The sequence below is a fragment of the Glycine max genome, chromosome 17, assembly GCF_000004515.6.
Source record: "Glycine max cultivar Williams 82 chromosome 17, Glycine_max_v4.0, whole genome shotgun sequence".
NCBI classification, from domain to species: Eukaryota; Viridiplantae; Streptophyta; class Magnoliopsida; order Fabales; family Fabaceae; genus Glycine; species Glycine max.
The window spans coordinates 38,103,319-38,130,392 of record NC_038253.2 but is presented as its reverse complement, the minus strand read 5'-3'; the positions used below and the strand labels follow the sequence as shown (position 1 = coordinate 38,130,392).

General features: G+C 32.0%; 2 protein-coding genes across 5 annotated transcripts; one reads left to right on the top strand and one right to left on the bottom strand.

Annotated features, from left to right (window-relative positions):
* The first annotated feature begins 8,876 nt into the window (after positions 1-8,876).
* On the top strand, positions 8,877-16,744 carry LOC100819765 (cytokinin riboside 5'-monophosphate phosphoribohydrolase LOG8). The gene is made up of 7 exons (XM_003550217.5): positions 8,877-9,075; positions 9,562-9,659; positions 9,831-9,861; positions 10,292-10,391; positions 10,585-10,655; positions 10,738-10,881; positions 16,541-16,744. The coding sequence occupies exons 1-7, from the start codon at positions 8,962-8,964 to the stop codon at positions 16,631-16,633; spliced, it is 651 nt and encodes a 216-aa protein (XP_003550265.1). The 5' UTR covers positions 8,877-8,961; the 3' UTR covers positions 16,634-16,744.
* A 4,032-nt stretch (positions 16,745-20,776) lies between these two features.
* On the bottom strand, positions 20,777-26,609 carry LOC100819228 (probable magnesium transporter NIPA9). 4 transcript variants are annotated; one of them, XM_003550216.4, is made up of 9 exons: positions 26,234-26,609; positions 25,723-25,821; positions 25,454-25,583; positions 24,904-24,992; positions 23,849-23,905; positions 23,656-23,714; positions 22,690-22,810; positions 22,365-22,513; positions 20,777-21,392 (listed from the first exon to the last, which is right to left on the bottom strand). In XM_003550216.4, exons 1-9 carry the CDS (start codon positions 26,342-26,344, stop codon positions 21,176-21,178), a joined length of 1,032 nt encoding a protein of 343 aa, XP_003550264.1. In that variant the 5' UTR covers positions 26,345-26,609; the 3' UTR covers positions 20,777-21,175. The 4 variants fall into 4 exon arrangements, with proteins under 4 accessions (XP_003550264.1, XP_006601225.1, XP_040867416.1 ...); XM_006601162.3 differs by having other exon boundaries at positions 22,690-22,832; positions 23,669-23,714; XM_041011482.1 differs by lacking the exon at positions 25,723-25,821.
* Between the last annotated feature and the right edge of the window lie 465 nt (positions 26,610-27,074).

Below are 27,074 nucleotides of genomic sequence, written 5' to 3'. Positions count from 1 at the left end.
TTTTTCAGAACACGAGAGAAATGTATCCCTGGATGATTCAGAAGTTGTAAAGGAATTTATAAGGATAGTGAAAATCTCAAGTGGACTGCTTAAGGACTAGACGTAAGCACAGAGAGTGGCCAAACCAGTATAAAACTGAGTTTGCAATTCTCCCTTCCCTACACTTTTTTACTTTATTGCAGTTTAATTTTATTTTGCACATTTAAAGAAATATCAAATAAATTGTTCATTCCTTCTTTTTCTGCATATTAAGTCTGTTTATTTCTTTTAAAGAGAGAATTAAAATTTGTTAGGAAAATTTTTTAAACTTAATTCACCCCTCTTAAGTTATTAAGGTTACTTATTTAACACTTCTCACTTCTATATGAGCTTCGTGATTTTTTTTCTTTCTTTTTCAATTCTCAGTTGAATAAATTCCCATTGTTGGATGGAATGAAACCACATTCCATGTACTCTCTTTATGATATTTTAATCTAAGTTTATAATCACTGACAAGTCCAGAGAATTTTTTATAAAAAAATAATTTATAATATATTTTTTAAAAAATATCACAAGTTTTTGTAAAATACATAATATCATGATAAAAAATCAAAATATTAAGCTTCTAATAATTACAGATTTTTTACACATTTTCGTACTTTAAAAATATTCTATTATTTTTTCATTGTCAATACTCAATATTATAAAAAAAAATAAAAAAAACATTAAATTAGTATAATTTTTTTATTTCTTATACTTTTTGTATTCATTTTTATGAGGATTTTTTTTGAAGAAACGAGGATTTTTTTTATTATAGATACAAATAAAAAAAAAATCTTGTAGGGGGAATTTAAATGTGGATCCGCCAATGTTTATGCTTCAATATTCGATATTGTACTTCTTTGCTTTTTTTTAATGCATCATGCATGGTTTAATCATTCATATGCTATTTTGGTTTGATTTGTTACCGGAAAACACTCTTTGAATCTTGAACTGAAGTAGTATAGCTAATGAATCTTGTTACTAGGATAGGGCTTGGTTCATTTATCATCTTAAAAAGAGCTATTCTGCCCCCCATTTTTTAGATTTATTCTTTTATATGTATTTTTTTATTAAAAAAATAAGATTAAAAAGAGTTTTATTAAAATTCAATAAATATTATGATTTAATTTGATAAATCTCTTGTTATATAGTATGGATTATATGTATTTTGTAGTTAAAATTTACAATACAACAATAATATTTAAAAAACATATTACGAAAAAAACTTAATTGAGTACTATAATTAGGGGTGGGAATAGGCCAGGTCGGTTTAGAGAGATTTACGACCTGACTACATAAAGTCTAGCCTGAACTGACATATTTAATTAAAAGGTTAGGCTCAGACTTTTTTAAAAGTCTATTAAATTAAATAGACCAGATTTAGGCTTATTAAAAAGTCTTATAAGCATGATAGGCCGACCTATATATATATATATATATATATATATATATATATATATATATATATATATATATATATTATTTTTTGGGTACCAATATATACTTATATTATTTTTTGAGTACAATTAATTTTATTTTTGAAACTAGTAGATTTTGATTACACATTTCTGCTCCATGACTTTTATTCCTATAATCAAGTAAGACTTTAATTACAATTTAGGTGTGAGTCATGTGTCCCTTTATATTTCTGATTATTTTTATTAACTTTCCTATTGCTGTTTACGTTTCCTTTTTCTTTAACTTTTCTTTTTTCTTTAACTTTCCTATTACATAAGAAGGCTTTTAAAAAGACTATCAGGCTAAACTAAGCTTTTAAAAAGGTTAGGTCGAGACAAAATAAAAGTCTTTGATAGGCTATAGGCCAGACTCAGGCATAAAAAATTCATCTTAGGCTAGACTCAGGTCTTTCAAAGCCTGGCCTAACCTATTCCCACCCCTAACTATAATGTATACTTTTTTTACATAAGCATATATTATAGTGTGATCTTACATTTTCTAATTGAGTTAATACCCTGGTAAAAAAATTGTTAATGCCAATCCAATTAAAATTACTTTTTCTAATTAAGCAAACATGTTTCAATTTGTGAAACTTGTGTGTAATCATCTATACTAGGTTTTCTAGATCTAAATGTTTTCACATGGTTTTAAGTATTCTTTCCATTTATTTATCTAAATGAGAGCAGGAAGACACAATTGTTTTTCCCCATTTCCCTCAATGTCACATGAATGAAAGAATAATTTTCTTGGTTGAGTATGCATGATCACATATACAGTCACATGCACAAACTATCATACCATTGCTTCTTGGTTTAAGTAGTAAGGAATTTGGTTTTCTTTTGAAGTTTCAAGAATAATTGGATTTATAGCATGTTTGAAACAACATCTTCACACCACAACTACTATAAAAATCACGTCAATATGCTCAAATAACGTAGAAGCAATTTCTTGTTGCTTCTTATAAACACTGTAAAAGGGTGGTGATATAGTTGGAAAATTCATTCCAAACATGCACGTATTTAAGTCAATTCGAATTAATCAAGACTGAATGTGACCTACACATAAGAAGGGACTCAAGATAAAACAAAAGTATCCACTAACTATACAAAAATGACATGATTTAGGACATAACTAGATAGAATTGTATATTTTCATTTGTTTGTCCTCACACATCTTATTGATTATTTCTTCATGGGATTGGGGTACAGAGAAGGCACCAGGATTAATGAAAGAACATTGTCTAGAAAGTGACACAGACGCCTTCCTAGGATGATATGCTGAGATTTTCTTCGCTTTGCCCTCATCAGGAACACTCTTTCCCCCAAGTATAATTGTCTTCATCCACACAGAATCATCATTTTTCAACTTTCCTTTTGTCTTCATCCACATAGAGTCATTATCTGTTTTCAACAACTTCCCCTTCTTCCCTGCATCATTGTAATTACCCTTTTGATCCCAATTTCTTGCCACTGAAAAACTCTTTGGCATCTTCTTACGCAAATGAAAAGACAACCTACGTTCAGAAGTTGTTCTTTTCACAATCTTGGGGTCTACATTGGGGTGTTGCTGCAATGCTAGTGGAAGAGGTAACTCCTTCACTAACGTGTCATTGTTTTGTGTTTGTGTTGTTCGTGTTGTGTTTTCCAACATTGCTGCCTCCGAGGTACTAGGATGTTGTTCATGTTCTAACAATGCTGATGTTGTTGGTGGGGTAGTAGATTCAATATTCAAAATATTTGTCACTTAATCATGGTTAGAAACTGGGGCAGGTGCTGCTGCTGCTGATGATGATTTTTTTCGAAACCTCAGTGCACAAAGCTGCGATTATAACAATGGTTGTGACAAATCCTACCATGCAAAATGGAAAATAAAGAAATGGGTCTATCAATGCAATATGATGTTGTTATTCTCATTAGGGACTCTTCTTCCCATAACTTTGGAATTGGATCTATGTGATGATTTCTTCTACCACTATCACTATGTTTTATGCTTTCCCCTTGTACAATGATGATAATAATAACTTGTTTCTTGGCAAATGTTCAAGGGACTATTGTGATACTGGAAATTTTCCTATAGAAAAAAATTTCCTATAGAAAAAGTTTAATAACTTTATTATGAAATCAAATGTAAAGCTAATTTTGTTTTCCATTGGTCTGGTTGAAGAAGACCGAATATGATTGCTTGAGTTTAGGAGTTGAAGGGGAAAGAAATGGAGATGAAAAGAGAAGGTCTAAACTTGTAGCTTTTCTTTTTTAACAGCACATTTTTTATATTGATTAAGTCTTAAGTAGATTTTACTAAATAACTTAAGTCTATTTTTTAATAATAAATAAGATTAATGATACAAAAATTAAAATTAAAAATATGTTAGTTATGTTTTTTCCTGTAAAAAAAGCTACATTGAACCATAGATGCTTTCCGCTCCTGCATTTTTAAAAAGAAGTCAACACTCCGTTACTTTGGAAAAGTTGCAAATATGACAAAAATGGATCCTCCATGGTTGACAAAACAAATTTCAGACAACATGGCTATGTTCCAATTTTTAATAAAATAAAATAAGGATGTTCATATTTACGCATTCAAAATAATTTATTTCTTTATATAAAATTTTTCATCACATCTTTTATTTATTTATTTTCCTATCTCTCGTCCTTCACCTCTTAAATTTAAAAATAAAGATATATAATGATAATTATTTAGATAAAAAAATTACACCAATAAATTATATAACAGAGTTGTTTTTTTCGAAGGAAATCAACACTATAATAATTTTTGAAGGAAATCGACATTATAAATTGACATTAATATCAAAGTTGTTTTTATGGCTTCAAATTAAATTATTGAGTAAACATCATTTGATGGAAATTTTTTTTTAAAAAAAAATCACATTGGTGTGATCATATCCCCTTGTCTTTCAACACCAAAAAAATATCACCTTGTCTTTTTTATCATCTCGGAAATCCATAACCTTTCTTTCTTTAAGAGGACTAAAACTATATTCTGCTTTATTTAAAGTTGGTAAACGTATGGTACAATAATTCATTGGCTTCCTCTAAAAAAAATAAAAATCCATTGGCTATACGATCAATTCATACATATAATATAATGAGTCTAACTCATTTGATTCATTTGATTGAATATGATACATATAACTTATTTAATTCCTATGATTAAAAAAAAATCATACATATCACGTCTTTATATTACTTAATAGGTTTTGTTATATAGAATATACTATAATCGGTGTTAATTTAGTATATATTTGATAAACACTTCTAAATAATTTTTAGTTTCTTTTTTCTACTAGTTAAAAGGTTTGCTTAACCATATTAAGAATATTAAGTCAATTGGTTCCTTCAAGATATTGCAATTGTGTGAAAAATTCTTACATATAACACCCTTATATCACTTAATATGTTGTGTTATATGGGATATACTATAGTCAGTGTTAATTTAGTGTATATTTGATAAGCACTTCTTAATAATTTTTAGTTTTTTATTTTTACTAGTTAAAAGGTTTGCTTAACCTTATTAAGAATATTGAGTCAATTGGTTCCTTTAAAATATTACAATTGTGTGATTTTAATGGCTTCATTTTTGTTAATATGCTAAAAATATTTTTGTTAATATATATGAAATATTTTAATCTTAAATATGTTTTTAATTCTTAAAATATAGTATTTTGTTTTTGTCCCTATAAATTTTTTTGGCGTTTAGTCCCTATAGTTTTTTTTTTTGGGGGGTTTGGTTCCTATTATTTTGTTTTAGTCCTTAAAGTATATTTATTTTTTGTTTTAGTTCCTATAATATGTAAATAAATTGCTTTTAGTCCCTAGGGACTAATTTAAAATGAACAAAATTACAACACACACCATCATCTTGAAGATTAAAATTGCACAATTTTGTACCAGACATATCCAATTGGCCGAATTGGAATCTTTGGATTAAAATTGTACAATTATGATATATGAGAGACTCAATTAATATAATTAAAAGCTAAAAGATTATAATTTCACAATTATGATACTTTGAGAGACCAATGCTTAAAATATTTATTAAATTTATTTATTATCCTTTTTTAAACAAGGTAAAATTTGCTTACAAAAAAACAAGTTAAAATTTATTAAACTTCCTTATTATCCTTTTTATTACTAGAAGGTAAGATTTTATTATCTTTTATTTCTCTTCTCTTTACACTATTTATTTTAACCATTACACTATTTATACTATTTATTAAATTATTTAAAATTATACTTTAAGATAATTTAACAATTACACTAATCAACAAAATAAAAACATGAAACTAAAAAATATGTTAAAAAGTGGGATTTGTACTTGTCAAAAATATCGAGTAATCAGATATATAAAGAATGACCCAAAATCTTGTGGACAATGCAAAGTAGAATTTATCATTTGTCTCTTAACTTGCGTGGTATTCCAAACCTCTTATTAGTTATATCTTAAATCTTTTAGGTAAACCTTTAAAAGAATTAGAAAGTATATTATATTGTGGTGTGTGCTATAATATATAATTATTTTTAATTGAAAATATCTAAAAATATAATATAAAAAATATAATAATTGAAACTTAAAAATATAATTAAAATAATTAATTTATAAATAAAATTTGTAAGTGTTCAAAATGAATTATTATTTAACCTAATACTATCAATATATAATTTAATACTAGTAAATATTTAATGTTATTAATGTTAATATATTCATTCATTTAAATATATTTTTTACAAACATTTAAATTTAATATTAGTATATATTTAGTGTCATTAATTTTATTTATTAATATTAATATATTTCATAATTTACATCTTATTATATTAATATTAATTTTAATATTATCAATGTATAGATTATTAATAATATTTATTTAGTAGTAATAAATATATGCACAACTTTGGTTACACATTTAAGGTATATATAGTAGGGGTGTAAGTTGCTCAAGTTAGTTTTTCTTTTTTGTTTTTTTTTTCAATTTTTACCCCAATCTAATTAAATTTAATTGAGTTGGATTAAATTTATCTTTTTTTAGTCAATTCAATCTAACTTTAATTGAATTGTATTAGGTTAATCATCGAGGTGGACACTTTTTTAAGTTTTGAAAAATAAATTTAAAAATTCCTCAAACTCAAAAATAGTAAAAATAAAAAATGAAAAATTAGTATTCAATTATATAGTATAATTTTTATTCATATACTAAAGATATTTGGTGACACATTTAAGATATATATTGGCCTAATGTTTTTAGGATCAATTAAATTTTTCATTCATGTAACTTTTTATTATTATTTTCCTGCCTTGTATTTTTTTCAAAATGATTCTATAAGTTCCAAACCTTTATATTATATTATCGATTTATTATTAATTCCATTCTTTATGTTTCTAATGTACATAAGTAAATTTAAATTTAATTCAAGTTTTCGTCACAAATTAACATTATAATTTTATTCAGGTAATGAAACAAATGACATGCATTAGTTAGCAACAACCATCAATCAATTCTAAAATTTTAAATTAATATATCTATCACATCATTGAACAATCGCATTATTACTTTGCTAATCTCTTAACTATTATGGATTCAATATATTAATTAATCACAACTACAATTAATTTTTATTTTATCCTTACCGTCATTCGAACGTTTAATATAAGACGAATTTGATAATTTTTTTCTATATTAGAACCAATCTAAACCAAACTAAATAGAACCCATGACATTTAGTTTGAGTATTAGATTGAAATTTTTTAAATTTGAACCAATTCGAACCAAATCGAATATATATTATTAATTTTTAAATACTGAAGTTATTTATTTTTTTATGTCGTTTTATGTATTTCCTTTATGTTTTACGTTCATCACCTACATTTAAAGAAATTCATTTTGACACTTTTATTTTCTTTTCTTACATAATCCTAAAAGGGCACATAGACGCCTTCTCCATTTGTTGTTTTGTCTCCTCATGAGAGTCATTGATGTTCTCGAGTCTCTTCTAGACCTCTATCCTGTCAGCAACGGTAATATACCTTTAAACTTCAGATTTCCTCACAATAAATTTGATTAATTTGATATATGTCACAAGATTATTGGTTAATTTTAGAATAAAATTATTATTTTATATATTTTTTAAAACATATTTTTTATTATTTTTGTTGGTTGGATATTTGATGATCCGAATCAAACCAATCCAATCATTATTGATTCGATTTGATTTGAATTAGACAAAAAAAAATCTGAAATCAAAACTAAATCAAATCAATTGATTCAAATTTTATTTTCCTCTAAACTTGAATCAACCTGGCCAATAAACACCTAATGATATGAAATTATCATAACAATTGCCAATTTTTATTTCATCATTATTTAAACCATCGTATCTCTGCTTACCATAAACAAATGTAAAGTTGTAAACTAATATATCTCGGTTTGTTAGTATAATATAAAGGTTTATTATCAATTTTGACTCTTTATTTGTTTAAAATGTTTAAATAGGTTTCTATTGGTTTAAAGATTTTTTTTTATCTATGTAATATATAGTTTTTCTTTTATAATTTTTTTCCGATTTAGTTCTTCTAAAGTATGTTTATTTTTTTTATTATACAAAATATTTTTTTACTGTTTAAAATGTTATTTAAAACTTTTTAAAGATGAAAAATAAAAACAAATGCATTTTACACTAACTAAACAAAAAAAAAATACAAAGACAAAAATGAAAAAATGACAAATTATAAGAATGAAGAAAATATTTAAACATTTTCTATATTTTTGAAAGTTTCAATCAAATTCTTTATTTTCTTGAAATGTCTCAACGTGATTAAAATATGGTAAATTTTTTTTAAAAACATCTTAATGTGATAATTTTTATCCGAATTTATATCTTAACGTGGTCAACCTAGATGAGACGGAAAGGAGCCATTAAGACAGTTCACAAATAAAATAAAAGACTATGTTAAATTATTTTAAAAATAAAAGACTTAGATTGAAACTCTTACAAATAAGTAGTAGACTTAATTAGACATTTTAAATAAATAAAAGGTTTAAATATTTTTTTTTCATCTCTTTAATGTTTTTTTCATTTTCATTATTTAAAAAGAATTGTTTTAGTGTTTATAAAATTTGTTTGTTTTATTTTCTGTTTTTAAAATGTTTTAAATAACATTTGTTTACTATTTACAATATTTTTTTTAAAAGAAAGTAATGTTTTAAGGGAAAAAATGAAATAAAACAAACACCATTTTGAAAAGATTAAAATAAAAAAATAAATTAGCAGGACTAAAATAAGAAAAAAAAAATGCTGAAATTACATGTACGAAAAAAAATATTTAATCCTAAATAAAATTATCAACTTAGGACCGGATGTGGTATAAATTAATGTTGTTTTCGCTGTTCCAATGGTCTTGGATTTCCTCTAAGACAAAATCATCATCATCATCATCAAACGGAGGAAGAAAGAAAGAAAGAAAGAAATGGAACATGGCTTCCCCAAAGGCAAGTTCAAGAGCCTCTGTGTCTTTTGCGGCAGCAACTCTGGCAACCGTCAAGTTTTCAGTGACGCCACCATTGAATTGGCCAATGAACTGGTCAGCTTTCTTTTGCAACACCGTCTTTTTCTTCTTATCTTCCTCTGTCGTAAAAAACTCATCTTTTTCCATAAAGGGCATTTGGGTACGTAGCTGTCAGAGAGTGCTCCTTTTCTTTTCTTTTTTTTTTTCTACATTTTTTGGATAACAATCTTTTGTAGGTCCATACATATATCGCCCTGGATTATTGGTTTTGTAAAAAAGATAAAACTTTTTTGGATTTTCTTTTATCAGAATTGAAATTTCATCTCAGATTCTCAATTTATAGGTCAATACATATTACAAAAGTGAAACTTCAATTCTGATCCAAAAAAAACTTGGTTATAAAGTGTGCTTGACTTTTTTGCTTAGTCAGATAATTAATGACCATATGTGATGTTCAAAATTCGGTTTTTGTTTTCTAATGTGTGAAGAGAATAATAATTGAGCTTCAATATTGTCTTTTTCTGTGTTTTTGTGTGTTTTATTCTATGGTGTGAATTACAGGTTAAGAGGAACATTGACTTGGTGTATGGTGGGGGAAGTGTTGGGCTGATGGGCCTAATATCCCAGAGAATGTATGATGGAGGCTGCCATGTTCTAGGGTATGCCTGAAACAACATGCTTTGTATTGCAGTGTTTAATTTATCATGGATACTCTATAGTCTATTCTTTCACTGTGTAGGCTTGTTGTTATTGGTTTAATCATTTTGTCTCACCCTTTGTTTGTTGTCTATTTGCCTTTTCTTGTATTTTTCTCCTCTCTACATATACAGGGTTATTCCAAAAGCTCTCATGCCTCTTGAGGTATTTGTGCTACTACCTGTTTAACTGTTACCTTTAATGTGCTGTGTCAGTTTACTTGTTTTTCTTTCTGTGTACAGTTAAATTGATCATTGGCAATGAACTGGTTCTTGTTTAATATTAGTTTATTTTTGGGATTTATATGATGATTTGACTGTGAAAGATACAATCTTTCAGAAGAACTAATCTGAATAGGAGTCGGAGAAATTAGAAAAAAAATCCTTTTATGGGAGGGGTGGGGGTGGGTTATTGTTTTGTGCTAAGTTTTGCTTAGTAGCATTTCACTTCTTAGTATAATGACTGATTTGGGTGAGAATTTGTTGGGTCCTTTATGATAGTAGTCCCTTTGTTATGAAAAAAAATTATGGTGCTTTCAATGTCGAAAATATGATCTTTTAATTGTTAGTAAGTTATAATTTGCCTATTTTGACAGATATCTGGTGAACCAGTTGGTGAAGTAAGAATTGTTTCAGATATGCATGAGCGTAAAGCTGCAATGGCTCAAGAAGCTGATGCATTTATCGCCCTCCCTGGTAGTTACCACAACAGCTTTCAAATAGTTTCAAAGAATAATTGATGACTGTGTGTCTTATGACATGTTAATGTTACTAAAGATGCTCTTTCATATACTGAAATTTACTATTTTGATGTACTTGATTGCTGTATTGTGTATATAATAGTAGTTACTATTTCTTTCTTATACCCTCTCTCATTTCCTTATAATAGGAGGATATGGAACTATGGAAGAGCTGTTGGAGATGATAACTTGGGCTCAACTTGGAATTCATAAAAAACCGGTAACCTGATGTTGTTACTTAGTAGTATAAATCCTTGCTATACTAATATAATCATGTGCTAACTCAGAATCATCCTCCACAGGTTGGTCTACTCAATGTTGATGGTTACTATAACTCTTTGCTCGCATTATTTGACAATGGTGTTGAAGAAGGCTTCATTAAGCATGGTGCTCGGAATATACTTGTTGCGGCTTCATCAGCCAAAGAACTTATGATGAAGATGGAGGTCTGAGTCTAACTATGAGTAGCCATTTTTACCTTAACATGTGAAAGGAAACATCAGGAAATGTCTACATACAAAATTGCATTCAAATTGTAAACTGTTAAGAGCAGAGGTCACGAAAAGGGAAGGGGAGAGAGAGATAAGCCTTACTTCGAGGGAAGGCAACCTCCTGAGAGAGAGAGAGAGAGAGAGAGTTTTGTATTGTACGTAAGCTTTTGCATGCCCTTTATTATATGCATTCATGTATTTATACATTGGCAAGGTTACTACACAGCGTCTTTCTAACCGTACTAACGGTACTAACAGCCTTTGTAACTACCCTAATGAACTGGGTACCTAACTACGATGGCGCTATCCTCAAATCATGGTTCGTAGTCTTTCAAATAGCTGGGTCTTGAAGTTGTTCGTTTGGGCCTTGCTTCTTTGGTTTCTGGTTCCAGGCTCTCGGTGCCTTTATCAGCTTCAGTATCCTCGAGATCTTGTAGATGATTGCTAACAATACCCTCGCCCGCGAACACCACCTTGTCCTCAAGGTGATGAAGGTCCCGAATTTCTGACCACTTTTCCCAGGTGGTGTCCTCTGGAGGTTGACCCTCCCATTGGACTAACACGAGTCTTGTTGGTGGGGATGATGATGTTTCGATTTTAGAATCCAGGATACACAAAGGGCGTGCTACTGGTTTCTGAGCAATGAATTGTAACGGCAAGCTATCCAGTGGTGTCGGGGAAGGGCCATGGTGTTCGCGCAAAAGTGAACAATGGAACACGGGGTGGATCCTTGCTTCCTCGGGTAATTTGAGTCGATAAGAAACTTGACCCACGCGTTCTATTGCCTGAAACGGCCCAAAATATCTCTTGGACAATTTGGGGTGTATCAGGCCTGCTACTGTTCGTTGACGAAAGGGTCGCAGCTTAACGTAGACCCATTGGCCGACGGTGAAGTTAACGTCACGGCACTTATCATCCGCCAGTCTTTTCATGGTCTCCTGCGCCTTGTGAAGATGACGTTGTAGCTTCTGATGGATCTCTTGACGATAGGACATCAGAGAGTCCACGACCTCGTTTGCAGATGCACCCTGAAGATAATGTGGCAACGCCGGTGGTGGCTTACCATAAATGACTTCAAACGGTGTCAGCCCTGAACTGGAATGAAGGGATGTGTTGTAACACCATTCCGCTAGTGTTAGATAACGATACCAAGTAGCTGGTTGTTCGTGGACGAAGGATCTGAGGTATTGCTCTAGAACTCGATTCATGACTTCGGTTTGTCCATCGGATTGTGGGTGATAAGCCGTGCTCATGCGGAGGCGCGTCCCACTTAGCCGGAAGAGCTCACGCCAGAAGGAACTCAGGAAGAGTGGGTCTCTATCGGAGACTATGCTCTTCGGAAATCCGTGATGTTTGCAGACGATTTCGATGAATAGAGAGGCAACCTTGAATGCAGAGTGGTTAGTGGGTAAAGCTCCAAGGTGGATACCTTTGGAATATCTATCCACCACAACCAAAATAACAATGTAACCGTGAGATGGCGGCAACTGAGTGATGAAATCTAGGGATATGTCCTCCCAGACCCCGGTTGGTGGCGGGAGTGGTTGAAGAAGGCCGACGGGACGTTGTGTACTTGCCTTGGTCTGTTGACAAACACTGCATTCCTTGATGAAGCGCTTGATATCTTTTCGCAGTGAAGACCAAAAGAAATTGGATTCCAGTCTGTGTGTGGTTTTAGTTACCCCAAGATGTCCCCCTAACGGAGTTGCATGGAATTCTAGCATGAGATTGGGTATAGATGGGTTATCGTCATTTAACCATATGCGATTTTTAAACAGCAATAGCCCTTGGTGAATTCAATAGTCAGGGTGATCCTGAGGATGCTCACGCACCTTGGGTAGTAGTGTTTGAAAATCCATGCTGGAATGGAGGGTGCGGCGTAGGTCGTTCATGAAGTCGAGGTTAGGCACTGATAGTAGGAGGAGCTCGTCGGAGGGTGGCGACCGGGATAAAGCATCTGCGACTGCATTGGACGTTCCCACCTTGTACTGGATCGTATAATCGAAGCCCAAAAGCTTAGAGAGGTAGTAGTGTTGTTCCGGAGTCTGGACAACTTGTGACATGAGCTCGCGGAGGCTTTTATGGTCTGTGAATATGGTGAAGGAATGGCCCAAAAGGTATTGGCGCCATTTACGAACTGCTGCAACGATTGCATGGAGCTCTCTAACGTAGGTTGATGCATGGATCATGCGTGGCCCAAACTGCTTGCTAACGAATGCAAGGGGGTGACCCTTCTGCATTAAAACCGCTCCTATGCCGGCGCCGGAGGCGTCTGTCTCTATCACGAATGGTTCGTCGAAATCAGGTAAGGCAAGCACAGGGGCACTCGTCATGGCTGCCTTCAGTTGTTCAAACGCAGATTGAGCGTCTAATGATCATTCGAACGCGTCTTTGGCTAAGAGTGATGTGAGGGGAGCCGCGATCATCGCGTAATTCTTGATGAACTTCCTATAAAACCCAGTAAGTCCGAGGAAGGATCTGAGTTCCTTAGGCGATAATGGTATGGGCCACTGCACCATGGCTTGAACCTTGGAAGGCTCGGGCTCGACTCCTCTGCCAGACACTATATGCCCTAAATATTCCACTTGGTTCTGAGCAAAGAGGCATTTGGTTCGTTTGAGATGATACTGACCTTGGAGTAGAGTCTGGAAGATGACCTCGAGGTGTTCGAGATGCGAAGATAACGTCTTGCTATATACCAGGATATCATCAAAGAATACGGCCGCGAACTTCATGAGAAATGGTGTTAGTAAGGTGTTCATGGCCGCCTGAAAGGTGGACGGTGTGTTACACAATCCAAAGGGCATCACGGGATATTTGTAGTGCCCTTGGTGTGTTCTGAAAGCCGTCTTCTCAACATCAGGGCCATGCATTAGGATCTGGTGAAACCCTTGCCTGAGATCCAACTTAGAGAACCAAGCAACACTCCCTAGCTCGTCCAGTAATTCATTGATTGTCAGAACCGGAAAACGGTCGCGGATGGTGACTGCGTTCAAGGCACGGTAGTCAACGCACATCCTCCAGGTTCCATCCTTTTTCTTTACTAAGAGCACTGGCGAGGAGTAAGGGCTCATACTAGGCTGGATTAAGCCAGAAGAGAGGAGCTCCAATACCTGCTTCTCTATTTCTGACTTCTGAAATTGTGGGTAACGGTATGGCCTTACATTGATTGGTGTTGTGTTAGGGAGGAGGTTAATATGGTGAACGATGGTGCGAGGTGGGGGAAGGGAAGAAGGGTGTTGGAACAGGTGATGAAAACGGGTGAGAAGTGACTCAATTGCAGGTATCGGGTGAGGAAGAAGAGGTTGTGGGTTTGGAATCAGTTTTAAGTGGAATAAGGCTGATGCGGATTCGGTTTGAAGTAAACGTTTTACCTGTGGTGCTGAGATTGGCTTTGGTCCAGTAGTGACATCTGCGTGTAACTCGATGGGCCGACCCATATAGGTGAACTTCATGGAAAACGTGGTGTAATCAGTGGTTATAGGCCCAAATTGTCGTAACCATTCTATGCCTAAGACTGCATCTGCACCACTGATAGGAAGCAAATGGAATGTGACCGTGAATTGGTGGCCCTGGAGGGACAGCGAGGTATCGGGGCAGACTTGGTTACAGTCGAGGACTGAGTCATTACCCACTAAGACATGGAGAGGGCTCGTGTTTTGGGCTTTTAGGTGGAGGAACTGGGCAATACGGGGCTGGAGGAAGTTATGAGTACTTCCACTATCTATGAGGATGGTGAGAGAGGTGTGATTGATAACTCCGACGAGACGGAAAGTCTCGGAGGAGGGAAGGCCAGAGAGAGCATGAAGGCTAACGTGAGGGGAATTTAGGTCTGAGGATGGGTCAAAGTCTAAAGAAGTTGCTGGTTCTTGTTCTGGTGATGGTGTTGAGGGAAGGTCAAGGATAGGTTCATCTGGTACAGGAGAAGGGTTGTCGGCGATAAACAAGGGCATGCATCCCTTGCAGCGATGGGTAGAGCTCCATTTTTCGTCGCAGTTGTAATAGAGGCCCTTCTCCCGCCGGAGGGCCATCTCGTCTGGTGTCCTTTGGACATAGGTGGATTGTGACTTCCGGTTAGGGGGAAGATATGACGGAGATGGGTGTTGTGGGGTCGCAGTGGCGCTTGCCGGCGATCTCGCAGCTTTGCAAGAGCCATGGCTTGTGGAAGCGAGATAGGTTGAAGTGCTAACACTTCACGGCGTATGTCTTGTGCTAAACCTGAAACAAAACAGCTTAACAGAAAAGGTGGTGGCAAGCCGATAACGCGATTAGCTAACCGTTTGAACTCGGTTAGGTATTCGTTCACCATGCCACGTTGCGTCAGCTTGAAAAGAGCTCCTTTAGGGTCATCGTAATACGAAGGCACGAACCTGGATTCCAAAGCCTGTAAGAACCCTGACCAAGAAGTGATGAAGCCGTTCCTAAATATCCACTGATACCAGCTTAACGCAGCCCCATCAAGGTAGAAGGAGGCCACTGTAATCCGTTCTTCTTCCGGTGTATTTTGGTATTCAAATAGCTGGGAAATCTTGAAGATCCAGCCCATGGGGTCGCGGCCGTCGAACCTCGGAATGTCCAGTTTGACAGTATTGCGCTAGTGGAACTAGGTGGCGGAACCGGTTTGCTCGCGCGCAGGAGAACGCAAGTGAAGGTGATCGAGGATCGAGTCCACCTTCCCGGAAAGCTCTGAATATTTGTTGACGAGATCAGCGTGTTTGTCAAGAAGTGTTGATTGGCTGTTGGACAGATGGGCGATGGCGTCCTCAAGTCTGTCGGTGGTAGTTTTTCTTGTTGTGTGGTCTGCCATGGTGGACGTGACGCCGGCAGGTCGGACCAGTGTTAAGAGCAGAGGTCACGAAAAGGGAAGGAGAGAGAGAGATAAGCCTTACTTCGAGGGAAGGCAACCTCCTGTGAGAGAGAGAGAGAGAGAGAGAGAGAGAGAGAGTTTTGTATTGTACGTAAGCTTTTGCATGCCCTTTATTATATGCATTCACGTATTTATACATTGGCAAGGTTACGACACAGCGTCTTTCTAACCGTACTAACGGTACTAACAGCCTTTGTAACTACCCTAACGAACTGGGTACCTAACTACGATGGCGCTATCCTCAAATCATGGTTCGTAGTCTTTCAAATAGTTGGGTCTTGAAGTTGTTCGTTTGGGCCTTGCTTCTTTGGTTTCTGGTTCCAGGCTCTCGGTGCCTATATCAGCTCCAGTATCCTCGAGATCTTGTAGATGATTGCTAACATAAACTGATGAATGGTAGATTGATTTACTAAACTTATAAGAAAAATAAAAGTAATTGAACATATGTGTTAGTTGGTATGTCATTATAGGGTCCTGCTAAGGCTGCTGTCTACTAATCCGTTAAAGAGTTAGCATTGGATACCTAAAATAGATCATTGGCATAAGAACCTGTATCTTTCCATATATTCTGACTTGGCTCATGAGAATAGAATTGGAGCTCACATTTTGTCCTATATTCATCTCTTTCAAGGCTCATGAAGATTTTTCTGTTTTCCTGTTACTTATTAAAGAAGTGTTTAGACTAGACTTTAGAGTACTGTTACTGTGTTAATTATAGCTCTAAATGCTAAATTCACCTTTTTGCAGCAATATTCTCCTTCCCATGAACATGTAGCTCCTCATGATAGCTGGCAGACAAGGCAATTGGGTAATTATGCAGAACAGGAAAATGCAGAATGAAACATTGATTGGTTGAAGGATTATCCAAATTTTTTATTTTTGTGATGTAACTCTTCATCACTTGAAATGTATACAAGAGTCCCTGTGTATGGGGCCATATGTTGTTTGTTACTTACTGTGCATTGATTTTTTTGAAGTTCTGGTTTTGCATCATTTCATTTCATGGTCAATCGAGTCACTGTGAGAAAGTCATATTTGGTTGTTATTTAACACTGTTTAAAGGGTAAAAAAGTGCATTGAAATTGTAAATAGACAGAGGCTAGTATTTTTATGGCAAATTAAATCTCAGTTGTGCATCATGGGGTGGCAGCTGGCTCCACTATGCAGTGCCAAAATTAGACAATATAGGTGAATCATGGTACCATAGAAGAAAGTAGAGTGATTAATCTCCATAATTTGGCAACTATTGTAGTCTTTTTTCTTTTCTATTAAAAAAGCAGCCCTACCTCAAACATTCTAAATGGATGCTGCTAGGATAACTGTCGTATAATTTTGGTTTAAATAAACTTGTATCTTTGGAACAAAGATGTTCAAATTATAAGTATAGTTGGTAAAATATAAATCTTGTCTCTGTATATTGAATTACTGAACCTATCCCATAGAGTGTTGATTTTTGTATTTAATTAGTTGATTGTAAAAAATTTGTAGAGTTTATCATAATTAGACTCTTATTAAAAAAACCTAATGATTCTCAATTATATGAAATTTACTATTAGATTACATCGTAAAAAGTCATACACTATGATAACAGTATAAAAAATCAGTACACTATGATTAGATAAACAGTATAAAAAATCAATACCCCATGCAGTGATGGATTCAACATTTTTTTCCCCGGTGGAAGCAACAAATAGTTTATAATATTTTTAAATAGAAAAATATCATAAATTTTTATAAAATACATAATATCATAACAAAAGAATTGTCTAAAATACTTAAATTTCCATGAGTTACAATTGCTCTTTATGCATTTTTATTAAAAATTCTCTTGTAATTATTTCATTGTCAATATAATAAAAAAAAACTCTCTTTATATATAACCATACAATCATTCAATCACTTATCTTCTTACATATGATTCTGCATTCTATTCTTCATAAAATTAATAGAGAAACATCTTAAATGACATTCTGTTATTCCATTTCTTGTTTTATTTAGAAATTAGGATGAAATAACTCAAATAAAAACATGTAGTGTAAGTTAATAAATTAATCGTTGTGGTATATTGAATGTCTATTAGAGGAGCTCGAGTATTAAAAATTAAGTTATTATTTTGGCCTTCTATTTTTTTTAGGTTCAATTTAATCCTTTTATTTTAAAAAAGTTCAATTTGATCCCTTAATTTATATATATTAGATTCAATTTAATCTTTTTATTTTTAAAATTTCTAATTAGGTCATTATTTTTTTAAAATGGATTCAATTTTATTTCCTTTTTTGAAAATATTTGAAGATGATAGGAGAAAAATAAGATTAAATTGAACTCATTTTAAGAAATAAAGAACCTAATTAAACCTTTTAAAGCTAAAGGGATCAAATTGAACACAAAAAAAAATAAATTAGAAGACTAAAATAATAATTAAATCTAAACATTAAAAGGATAAAATAATAAAATTAGTATCAATTTATTTTTTCATTTTATTTCTTATATTTTTTTATATATTTTAAAAATATTATCTTATAGGAATAATACTTATTTTTTTATAAGGACATTTTTTTATCATACATAAGAAAATAAATTTAATGGGGAAAACAACACAACACCTGCATCCGTCTCTGACACTGAGTGTATTCTAACTTAATCCTTGAAATATCGGTGCTGAAACAATTTGTTAATAATCAGTCACGTTAACTATGTGAAATAGGATTATCGAGGAACTATTATTAGTATGACCCTTGTTATAGTGATTCTTTACGTCTGATTAGTCATTTATTTGGTTCCATCTTCATCATGGATTTTTCACTATACAATATCACTATTATCGGCGTCTTTGTTATGGTTGACCAATTGGGCCAATTTACTAATTGGGATATTTTTTTTCCAAATTATTAATTTTGAATTATTATCGATATTAGAATATGTCCTAATAGATGTTATGATTTCTGAGTTTATCAATTACAATTTCTATTTTTCTAATAATTTTTTAACTAAAGTTGTAAACTTTTTTATGATTTTTTTTAATTTACGACTTGTTGTATAAGTTTTTTTTAGGATTTCAAAGTCGTTTTTTTTAAAAAAAAAATTAAATAATTTTTTAATTTAATTATTTAATAAATAAATGTTTTTAATTTTATTTAATATTTTGTATATGATTTTATTTAATATTTTATAGATTTTTTATATTGTTTTATTTAATATATTTTCTATATTGTTTTACTAATGTTAAGGAAATTTATTTGTTTTATAAATTAATAAAATAATAAAAAAACTTAAATTTAAATGTTTAATATTATTTGATAATGTAAGAAATTATTAATTTTCTTAATAATAATTATAAAAAATAATTAAATTTTAAAAAAAAGACTTACACATGATCATGATCACCTCAACAACAATAAACAATTACACATGATGATCATACTAGAACGAGAAGGAAGAGATGATAGAACAAGAAAACAAAATCCATCTACAAGTGCAACAACATGAGAGACCTAGATGCTATACAAGAACTTGTTGTGGGACATCAACCCACTATTAATATTTTTCCGAAGATGTAATTTTCATTTAAATTTAAGTCTTTTTAAATTTTAATTTTTTTCAAATTTATGTCTTTTGCATTATTTTTTAATTTAAAAATAAAATAAAATTCCTTAACATTAGAAAAATATATAAAATATTAAATATAGAAAATATATTAAATAAAACAATATTAAAAAAATATATAAAATATTAAATAATATTAAATAAAACTAAAAAAGTATAAAAAAATTTACTTATTAAATAATTAAATTTAAAAAATTATTTACAATTTGAAAAAAATTACAAAATATATTAAATAAAATAATATTTCAAAATATATCAAATATTAAATAAATCCATATAAAAAAAATATATATAATTTAAATAAAACAAAAAAAACAATGATTTATTAAATAATTAAATTAAAAAATTATTTACAATTTTAAAAAATAATACGAAAAAAAATAAAAAATAAAAAATGAATTTTAATTTACTTTGAAGTTGTAAAAATAAAAAATAAAAACTTATACAACTTTGAAGTTGTAAATCTTTTCAAAAAAATAACTACAATTTGTAAAAAAAATTACGACTTTAGTTAAAAAAAATAAAAATAGAAGTCGTAATCGATGTTACGAGTTATTTCAAGAATTCAAAATCCACACTTATTAGTAATTTCGAAAAAAAATCTCTCCCACTTAATAAATTGACCTACCAATTGCTTTGGTAAAGCACAAAGTCCATATGAGAAATGACATTTGAATCCTTCATCCCCTTATTTGTATCCTGCATCACTCATTGCATTTTGAAATATAAATTTATATTTTAAAATGAATTTTTCGAGATATAATGAGAGGCATCGGATTTAATAAGGGAAGTGCAGGAAACAAATGCCTACACAAAGTTATTACTTCCTAAAGAGGACCCTTTTCCATTTATGCTTTCCTGATCATAATTTAAACATGTGCAAAAGTTTTCATTCCAAAGTTATACAAGATTACAATTTAAAAAATAAATGATAATAATAATAATAAAGACTTATTATTTTATGAAAGAGTTTTCTTCTTTTCTTAGTTGTTTAAGTACTAAATAAATCGTTCTTTTTTTTATAAAAAAAGTACTAAATAAATCGTGAGATACAACATCTAGAAGGATAATCACATATAGGAACTTCTTGCATCTCTTATGAACAGTGTACTTCTTGCATGCTTCAAAATCACTGCTCATCTAGATGCTACATACTCCCTAAATTTACCTATATAAACAGTGATTTTGAAGCAACGTGTTAGAATCAATTCTTTTTTCCTTTGCACGTTATTCTAACAAAGAGAAGAGTTAACAACACAATTTCTAACACTCAATTTTTTTTTATAGAACACTCTCTAATTGGTTAAAATTTATTAAAAATACAAATTATGTGTTGCTACAAAATTTATTAAAACCAAAAACTGTGATTTTCAACAAATATTAGTCAATAGTAGTGTGTGTTATTATCATTTCTCTTCTAACAAAAGCCACAGCTATAGGCAAAGATCCCAACTGCATACGAATAAACTGTTTACCAATTTGTTTAAGTGCAAGTAAAACAAATTTTGTATGTTGGTATGCTATCATCACTGTCATATACAATCCTTGAAAGCAAAAATAGTGTAAGTTCATGAATAGTTTTTACAAGGTGGCATCTGAAGTTAACAAACATTTCATCCAAAATGTGTGAGCCAGAAGCAATGAATGATCACCAAAATGTCATGCCCTCTGATGAAGCGCCACTATAATATACAGAATTGGCCTTGGCAGACGGATTAGAAAGCAACTTAATGCTTAGAAATCCTGGGGATGAAGGAACATTATCCAGCTCATGTCAACTCAAGCTTTTTCTTTGGAAGATGATGATAGTAAATGATTTAATGTTGCTGCTTGAATGACAGCACTTGGACTTGGTTCTCTCACACGGGAAGAAGTGGCTCCTCTAAGGCCAAAATTCTTCTCCACATTGCTTCTTTTTTGTCGTGAAGAACAAGAAAGGAATCTTACTAACCGTGTAGAACCAACAAGTAAAATCACACCAACAATAATAAGTAGCCTGCAGCATAATGTTTCATATGTATAAGAAAATGAAGATTTTCATTTTGTTTGAGAAACAAAGAATTACTAGACAGGGTCTTTCCAAAATAGTCTCAATCTATATTTTCAATTATGATTCTCTAGTTAAAATAAAGACTACCACAACAAATTAGATGAAAGCCACCAAATGTTTGTAACAGGCAACTAAACATGATGTAGCTTCTTCCAGAGGGAAATAAGTATTTTCAATTATGATTCTCTAGTTAAAGCTGTTGTTTCTGCATTGTTTGTTGTAAGGAACCTTGGAAAGCAATGAATGTGAAATCTTTTAACTTCCAATCCATTGGTAAGATCAATGTAGATGAAAACCAACAGTTATCATTCTTGATTTCTGAAATGGGGAACAGATTGATAAGAACCTTGGGAGAATCACACCACCAAAGCTTGTTGTAGTTGAAGAGCCCAAGGCCTTACAAATCCCACACCAGAGAACATACTTCCAATGCGAGACTCAAGTTCCATACTTTGCAATTGGATCCTAACATTCCACTTATTTGCAAGTGCAAAACATGATCAAAAGCTTTGGTACCAATTGATAAGAAACTTAAGAGTATAACACCATACAAACTAGTCATTATTGTTGGAGAGTCCAAGGCCTTACAAATCCCATGCCAAAATCCCATACTAGCTCCGTGGGACTCTAGACCCATACCTTGAAATTGGATCCAAATAGAGATTTTCTCAGATGGATACTTCTCAATTCTCCATGAATGATGGACTCTATAAATCTAAAAGTTCAACTTGTCTTCTGTTCCAGAAGGCCATGAATACCTTGCCACTCCTGAGTCTTCTTTCATTTTTGTATGCATGCATGTTTATTATGTGTGAAGAGAAAAAACAGAAGGGTTGAAGTTTAATTTGGATTTTTTCCTTTGTTAAAACAAAAAACAAAACAAAACTGTAAAACACAAAACATAACATCTTATATTACCATCCAAGAAGAAGTGCCAAGCGAGCTTTTGGCTCCGAAGGAAGTCGTTCACCCAAAGCAAGCATCCCAGCAAGAACACCAGTCAAAATTGAGGCCACAGCTGCACATGTGGAAACTACAATAGCCCTCCCATGCTTTAGACCACGTGTCTGAAGGAGCAGGGAAGATAATGATTATTTAAAGGGGTTATTGTCTCTTAAATTGGAAGCGTAGAGCATGGACAAGTATCTAGGCAGTTTGACAGAAACAGGTTAAATGCTCTCCATGCTTAAAGGGTGTAATAGTTCTCATAATAGTAGACATATAAAAGTGAGCTTCAGAATACCTGGTAGTAAATGCCTGTGCCACTACAACACACGCTGATCATGATGCACATAGGAACCAACAGCTTGGGAAAGCCTTGCTCTAGGAATAGAAATCCCATCTTTGATATTACAGATGACATCCTGCATTTAGGTGTAAACAAAACTAAAAGTGATGTATAATCATGTTCTGTTCTCTGTCATGCAAGTAATATTTGTAATATGCAAGTTTTGTTCATTGCCAATAGAATTTAGTTACGGTTTAGCCTCCAAGAAAAAATGTTAAAATCATAAGCTAATAGAAAGCAATGATAGGCTATATGAATGGCTTCAGACTTGGCATAACTGCATTAGTAGCTACAGTAAAATAGTCAAAACTAAGATGATGATGACGATTAATGCCAAAGAAGTTGCTGGTAATATTTTTTTAAAGGCTTCATTTGCCATGTCCAGTTGGCTGAATTGGTTGCCACGTTAAGTTGCCTGAACTGGTTGCATCTCTGTTTGGAAATATAATATGGCATGGTGACTGTGGCAGCCTTTAAATTATTTGAAACTAAATGGAAGACATGAAAGAAAAAATGTGGTTGGGGTAGCAAAAAATAAGGACACTATTGCCCATAATTAAAATTTTTTTAACAATAAAAAAATTAAGTTTTAGTCCAAAATAAAATGTGAAAATGTCAAACACAAGTGTGTAGAGGTTAGCAGTCCCCTACATATGATAATAACTTATCCTCCTAATGTTGTTATTCTCTTTTCACTCCGAGAACCATTTTTTATCCAAAAAAAGAAACTACCAGAACACACGAGAAATAATATTACTAAACTCCAAACCATGCAATGATTAATTATCTTGTAGCAGACAACTGTTAATTTAACTGTCAGAATCTTCATCCTGATATTAAGGAGTTGCTGTATATGAAAAATTAGATGTATCTGATTATGAATAGAATACATAAAAAAAGTGGAGAGGGAAGCAAAAGTACCCAAACAAAATACCAGATTCAAAGCCATAGATGACTTCCTCAACGACGTCATATTCCATCTGTATAACTTAAAAAAGTCAAGTGATAGAAGTACAGAAAACAACACAGCTCATTAAATCACCATGCATGGGTGTTCTCAATTAAAATAAGCATGTAAATCTAAAGTGTTACAGCATGGATATAACATGAATACCATCTCTTGTTCTCTTCGTTGGCGCTTGCATATTCGAAGCCATCCACTAAGAAGTATCTGCACAAGAGTTTCAAACAATTAAAATATAGAGTTTAATGATCATATGTACCAACAGTGTAACCAATCACCAATCACCATTGATATGACTTTTAGGGCTAGTTATCATAAAAGTCAACAAACTTACCATACATGGTTGGTTGTGATTGGATGACAGTATAAAACTGTTTTACACTGTCTGTTAGTGCATAGCCTATTTTCTCAAAATATAAACAATGTTTGGAATATAGTATATTGCACTGGCAATTGGTGAACTCAATCACTCACAGAGAAGTCTTAAAGCCTATACGAAAATACCATCAGTAAGTATTGTAACCAATAGTCTTCTAATAATGCTACCAGCAAAATGCCTTAAGTGATAAGAGACCAGCAAAATGCCTTCATATTGACTTGAAAAGGAAGTTAGTGATGAATGATATGCATAGATTCAAGAACCAAGGGATAACTTTAACAAAATGACTAGGAAAAATTGATTACTACACAATCAAAGAATAATTTAATTTTAAAGACACGTATAACTTTACACATTGATTATATGTAATCATTAAGGGTGACATCAGTTTGCATTTTAAATGCACTAGATAGATGGGAAAATAACATTTCATGAAAATAATGGTAAAACCAGATTATCAATGAATCAGACGAGGTTTTTCTTGGACAAATAAGAAATGTGATTTTAGAAACTTATACAACTTCATGCATGAATTATAAGCCACTATTAAGCATGACATTTGGCATTTATACACACTAGACTCAAAGCCAAATATACGTTTGGCAGCCACACCATGCATAGGCTTCCAATTAATACTAGAATACCACTATGTCTTTTTTCACATTGATTTCAAGTATTTCCTCTCAAACTTGTCACTATATCTCAAAAATAAAGTGATACAAACATCTTGCCATGATGCCAAACTTATGAATGCTAAATATCTCTGATCAATTCATAAAGGCAACTTGACTATAAAATAAGTTGATTTGTAAGACAAGGTACCTACAAACAAGATGAAAACAATAAATGCCAGCCCTGGTATGTGAAAAATAGATAGAGCAACCACCTCTTGCTCCTCACCTCCAGCACCAACTCCTAAACATAGAAAACATATAATATTTAACCAGTTAGCATCACCCAGATACAATATAAAATATGTTAGTAGAATAACCTTTCATTGCAAACTTGGTTTTGTCAGCAGCCAAATAATAAAAAAGAGGAATACTCCAGAAAAAAATTGGTTCATTGCTAAGGTCCTCAGACACTGGAGTGTAATACAACAGTATACAAACAAATAAATTGATCACAGCTACTTGTATTATATGTAGATCTAATTCTGAACTATACGAAAAGCTAGAAGATTCATCACTAAAACATAATCATAAAAATGAATTATAAAAAAATTACATCTTTTTTCTGATTTAACATGCTTTTTTCTTCTTCTAATAATTACACTTCCCCCCTTCCTCTCCCCCGACAACCTTGCTCCCCGTGGTGTTAAAGGAAGCAGAATCAGGTAAACAAAATGCTCTACGGCAAATAAAAACTTACTTTACCTATTGTGCCAAAACCTGCTAATGTAATGCCAACCCAATCAACAGCATTCATGACTTCCTTGAGATAAAAATGAGAAAAGATTGAAAGAATTGCTAGTCCACAGCCAGAAACTGGTTGGATGACAGAGACCTATTATACATTAGACATAAGAAAGCCACCATAACAACGTCAAATACCTAAGCAAAACACTAGAAGAACATGCTAAGGGTTAAGAAATCCCTTCAAATTGAGTGCGATTTTTTTTCACTTCATAACATATAGCACTTACTGGAGCCAGAGACAATGCCCTTAACATCAATAATGCCCCAAATATATCTATTAGAAAACCTACCACCCAGGTTTTGTTTAAAGCATAAGACCTTATGACCTGCAAATACAATGAGATCAATAATCACATAGTCACTTCATACCCGCATAACCTTAAATACAAAAAAAAAAAAAAAAGTGATCTTGGTATTTATTCCATCCTCATATTCTCACTCAAATCATACACATGCATAGAAAATGTCCAATTTCACATTGACACCAAATAAACACAGTTATAGAAACTAATAACGACTACAAATTTCATACACACCCACATGTTTCAAATGAAAATATTACCAAAAAAGGAGAAAATGTCCAATTTCACATTGATACCAAATAAACACAGCTATAGAAAGTAATAATGACTACAAAATTCATAGACACCCACATGTTTCAAATGAAAATATTACCAAAAAAGGTGAGATCTTTAGTGAAAACAAAATCAAATTTTAAAAATAGAACTTTAGACATGCCTTGAGTTTGAAAGAGAGAGGTGGAAGAATGATAGTGCCCTTCTTCTGAAGGATCTTTCCGATGTTGTTGCCAGCGGTGGCAGCCACCGTTAACAGAATAGATTCCCACATGCCACTGTCTGAAAATGTTTCAACTTTTCTTTCTCTTTGTTGCAATGCTAACTCTCTGTTACTCTGTTCTGTTGGTTTGGTCTCCTTAACGATCTGTTGTTAGACTGTTACTTTCAAGTTTCAATTGTTATGCTACCTAAGAAGCTACCAATTATTTCTTATTAGTGTAATATATTAACACTAATATCAATTAGTATATAAACTAGTGGTTGGATTTGATGAGCTTAAATACTAAATTTCATAATTAGAAATGAAGAACTTCGGATACTCGAGAGAAGAGTTTGATTTATGAATTTTATGTGTCTACAATCAAATCAAATGAATGTGTTTTTTTTCTTCTACTTTTTTATTATTATATTACAAAGTTATATTATTTTTAATATCATTTATTTGATACTCAATAATTAATAAAGAAATAAATCACTTAATTAAGAGATATAAATTTAATATCACTTATATTAACCATTAGGATTGTTGATTCAAATGAATAAGTATCAACTTATTAAAAAAATGAATAGGTATTAACACAAATATATTGCTAATTCTTATTCAACATTTGTTCATTTGGTTAGTATATTAATAATGTATGAAATACATTAACAACTGAAGTTTATACTGAACCTGTATAAAAAAATATTTATTTTGGGTTTTAAAATACCTATTTTTTGTATATAAAAAAACCTTTTTTAAGGCAATAGTTTCTTGTATCTGATACTTTTTAAATGTTTTA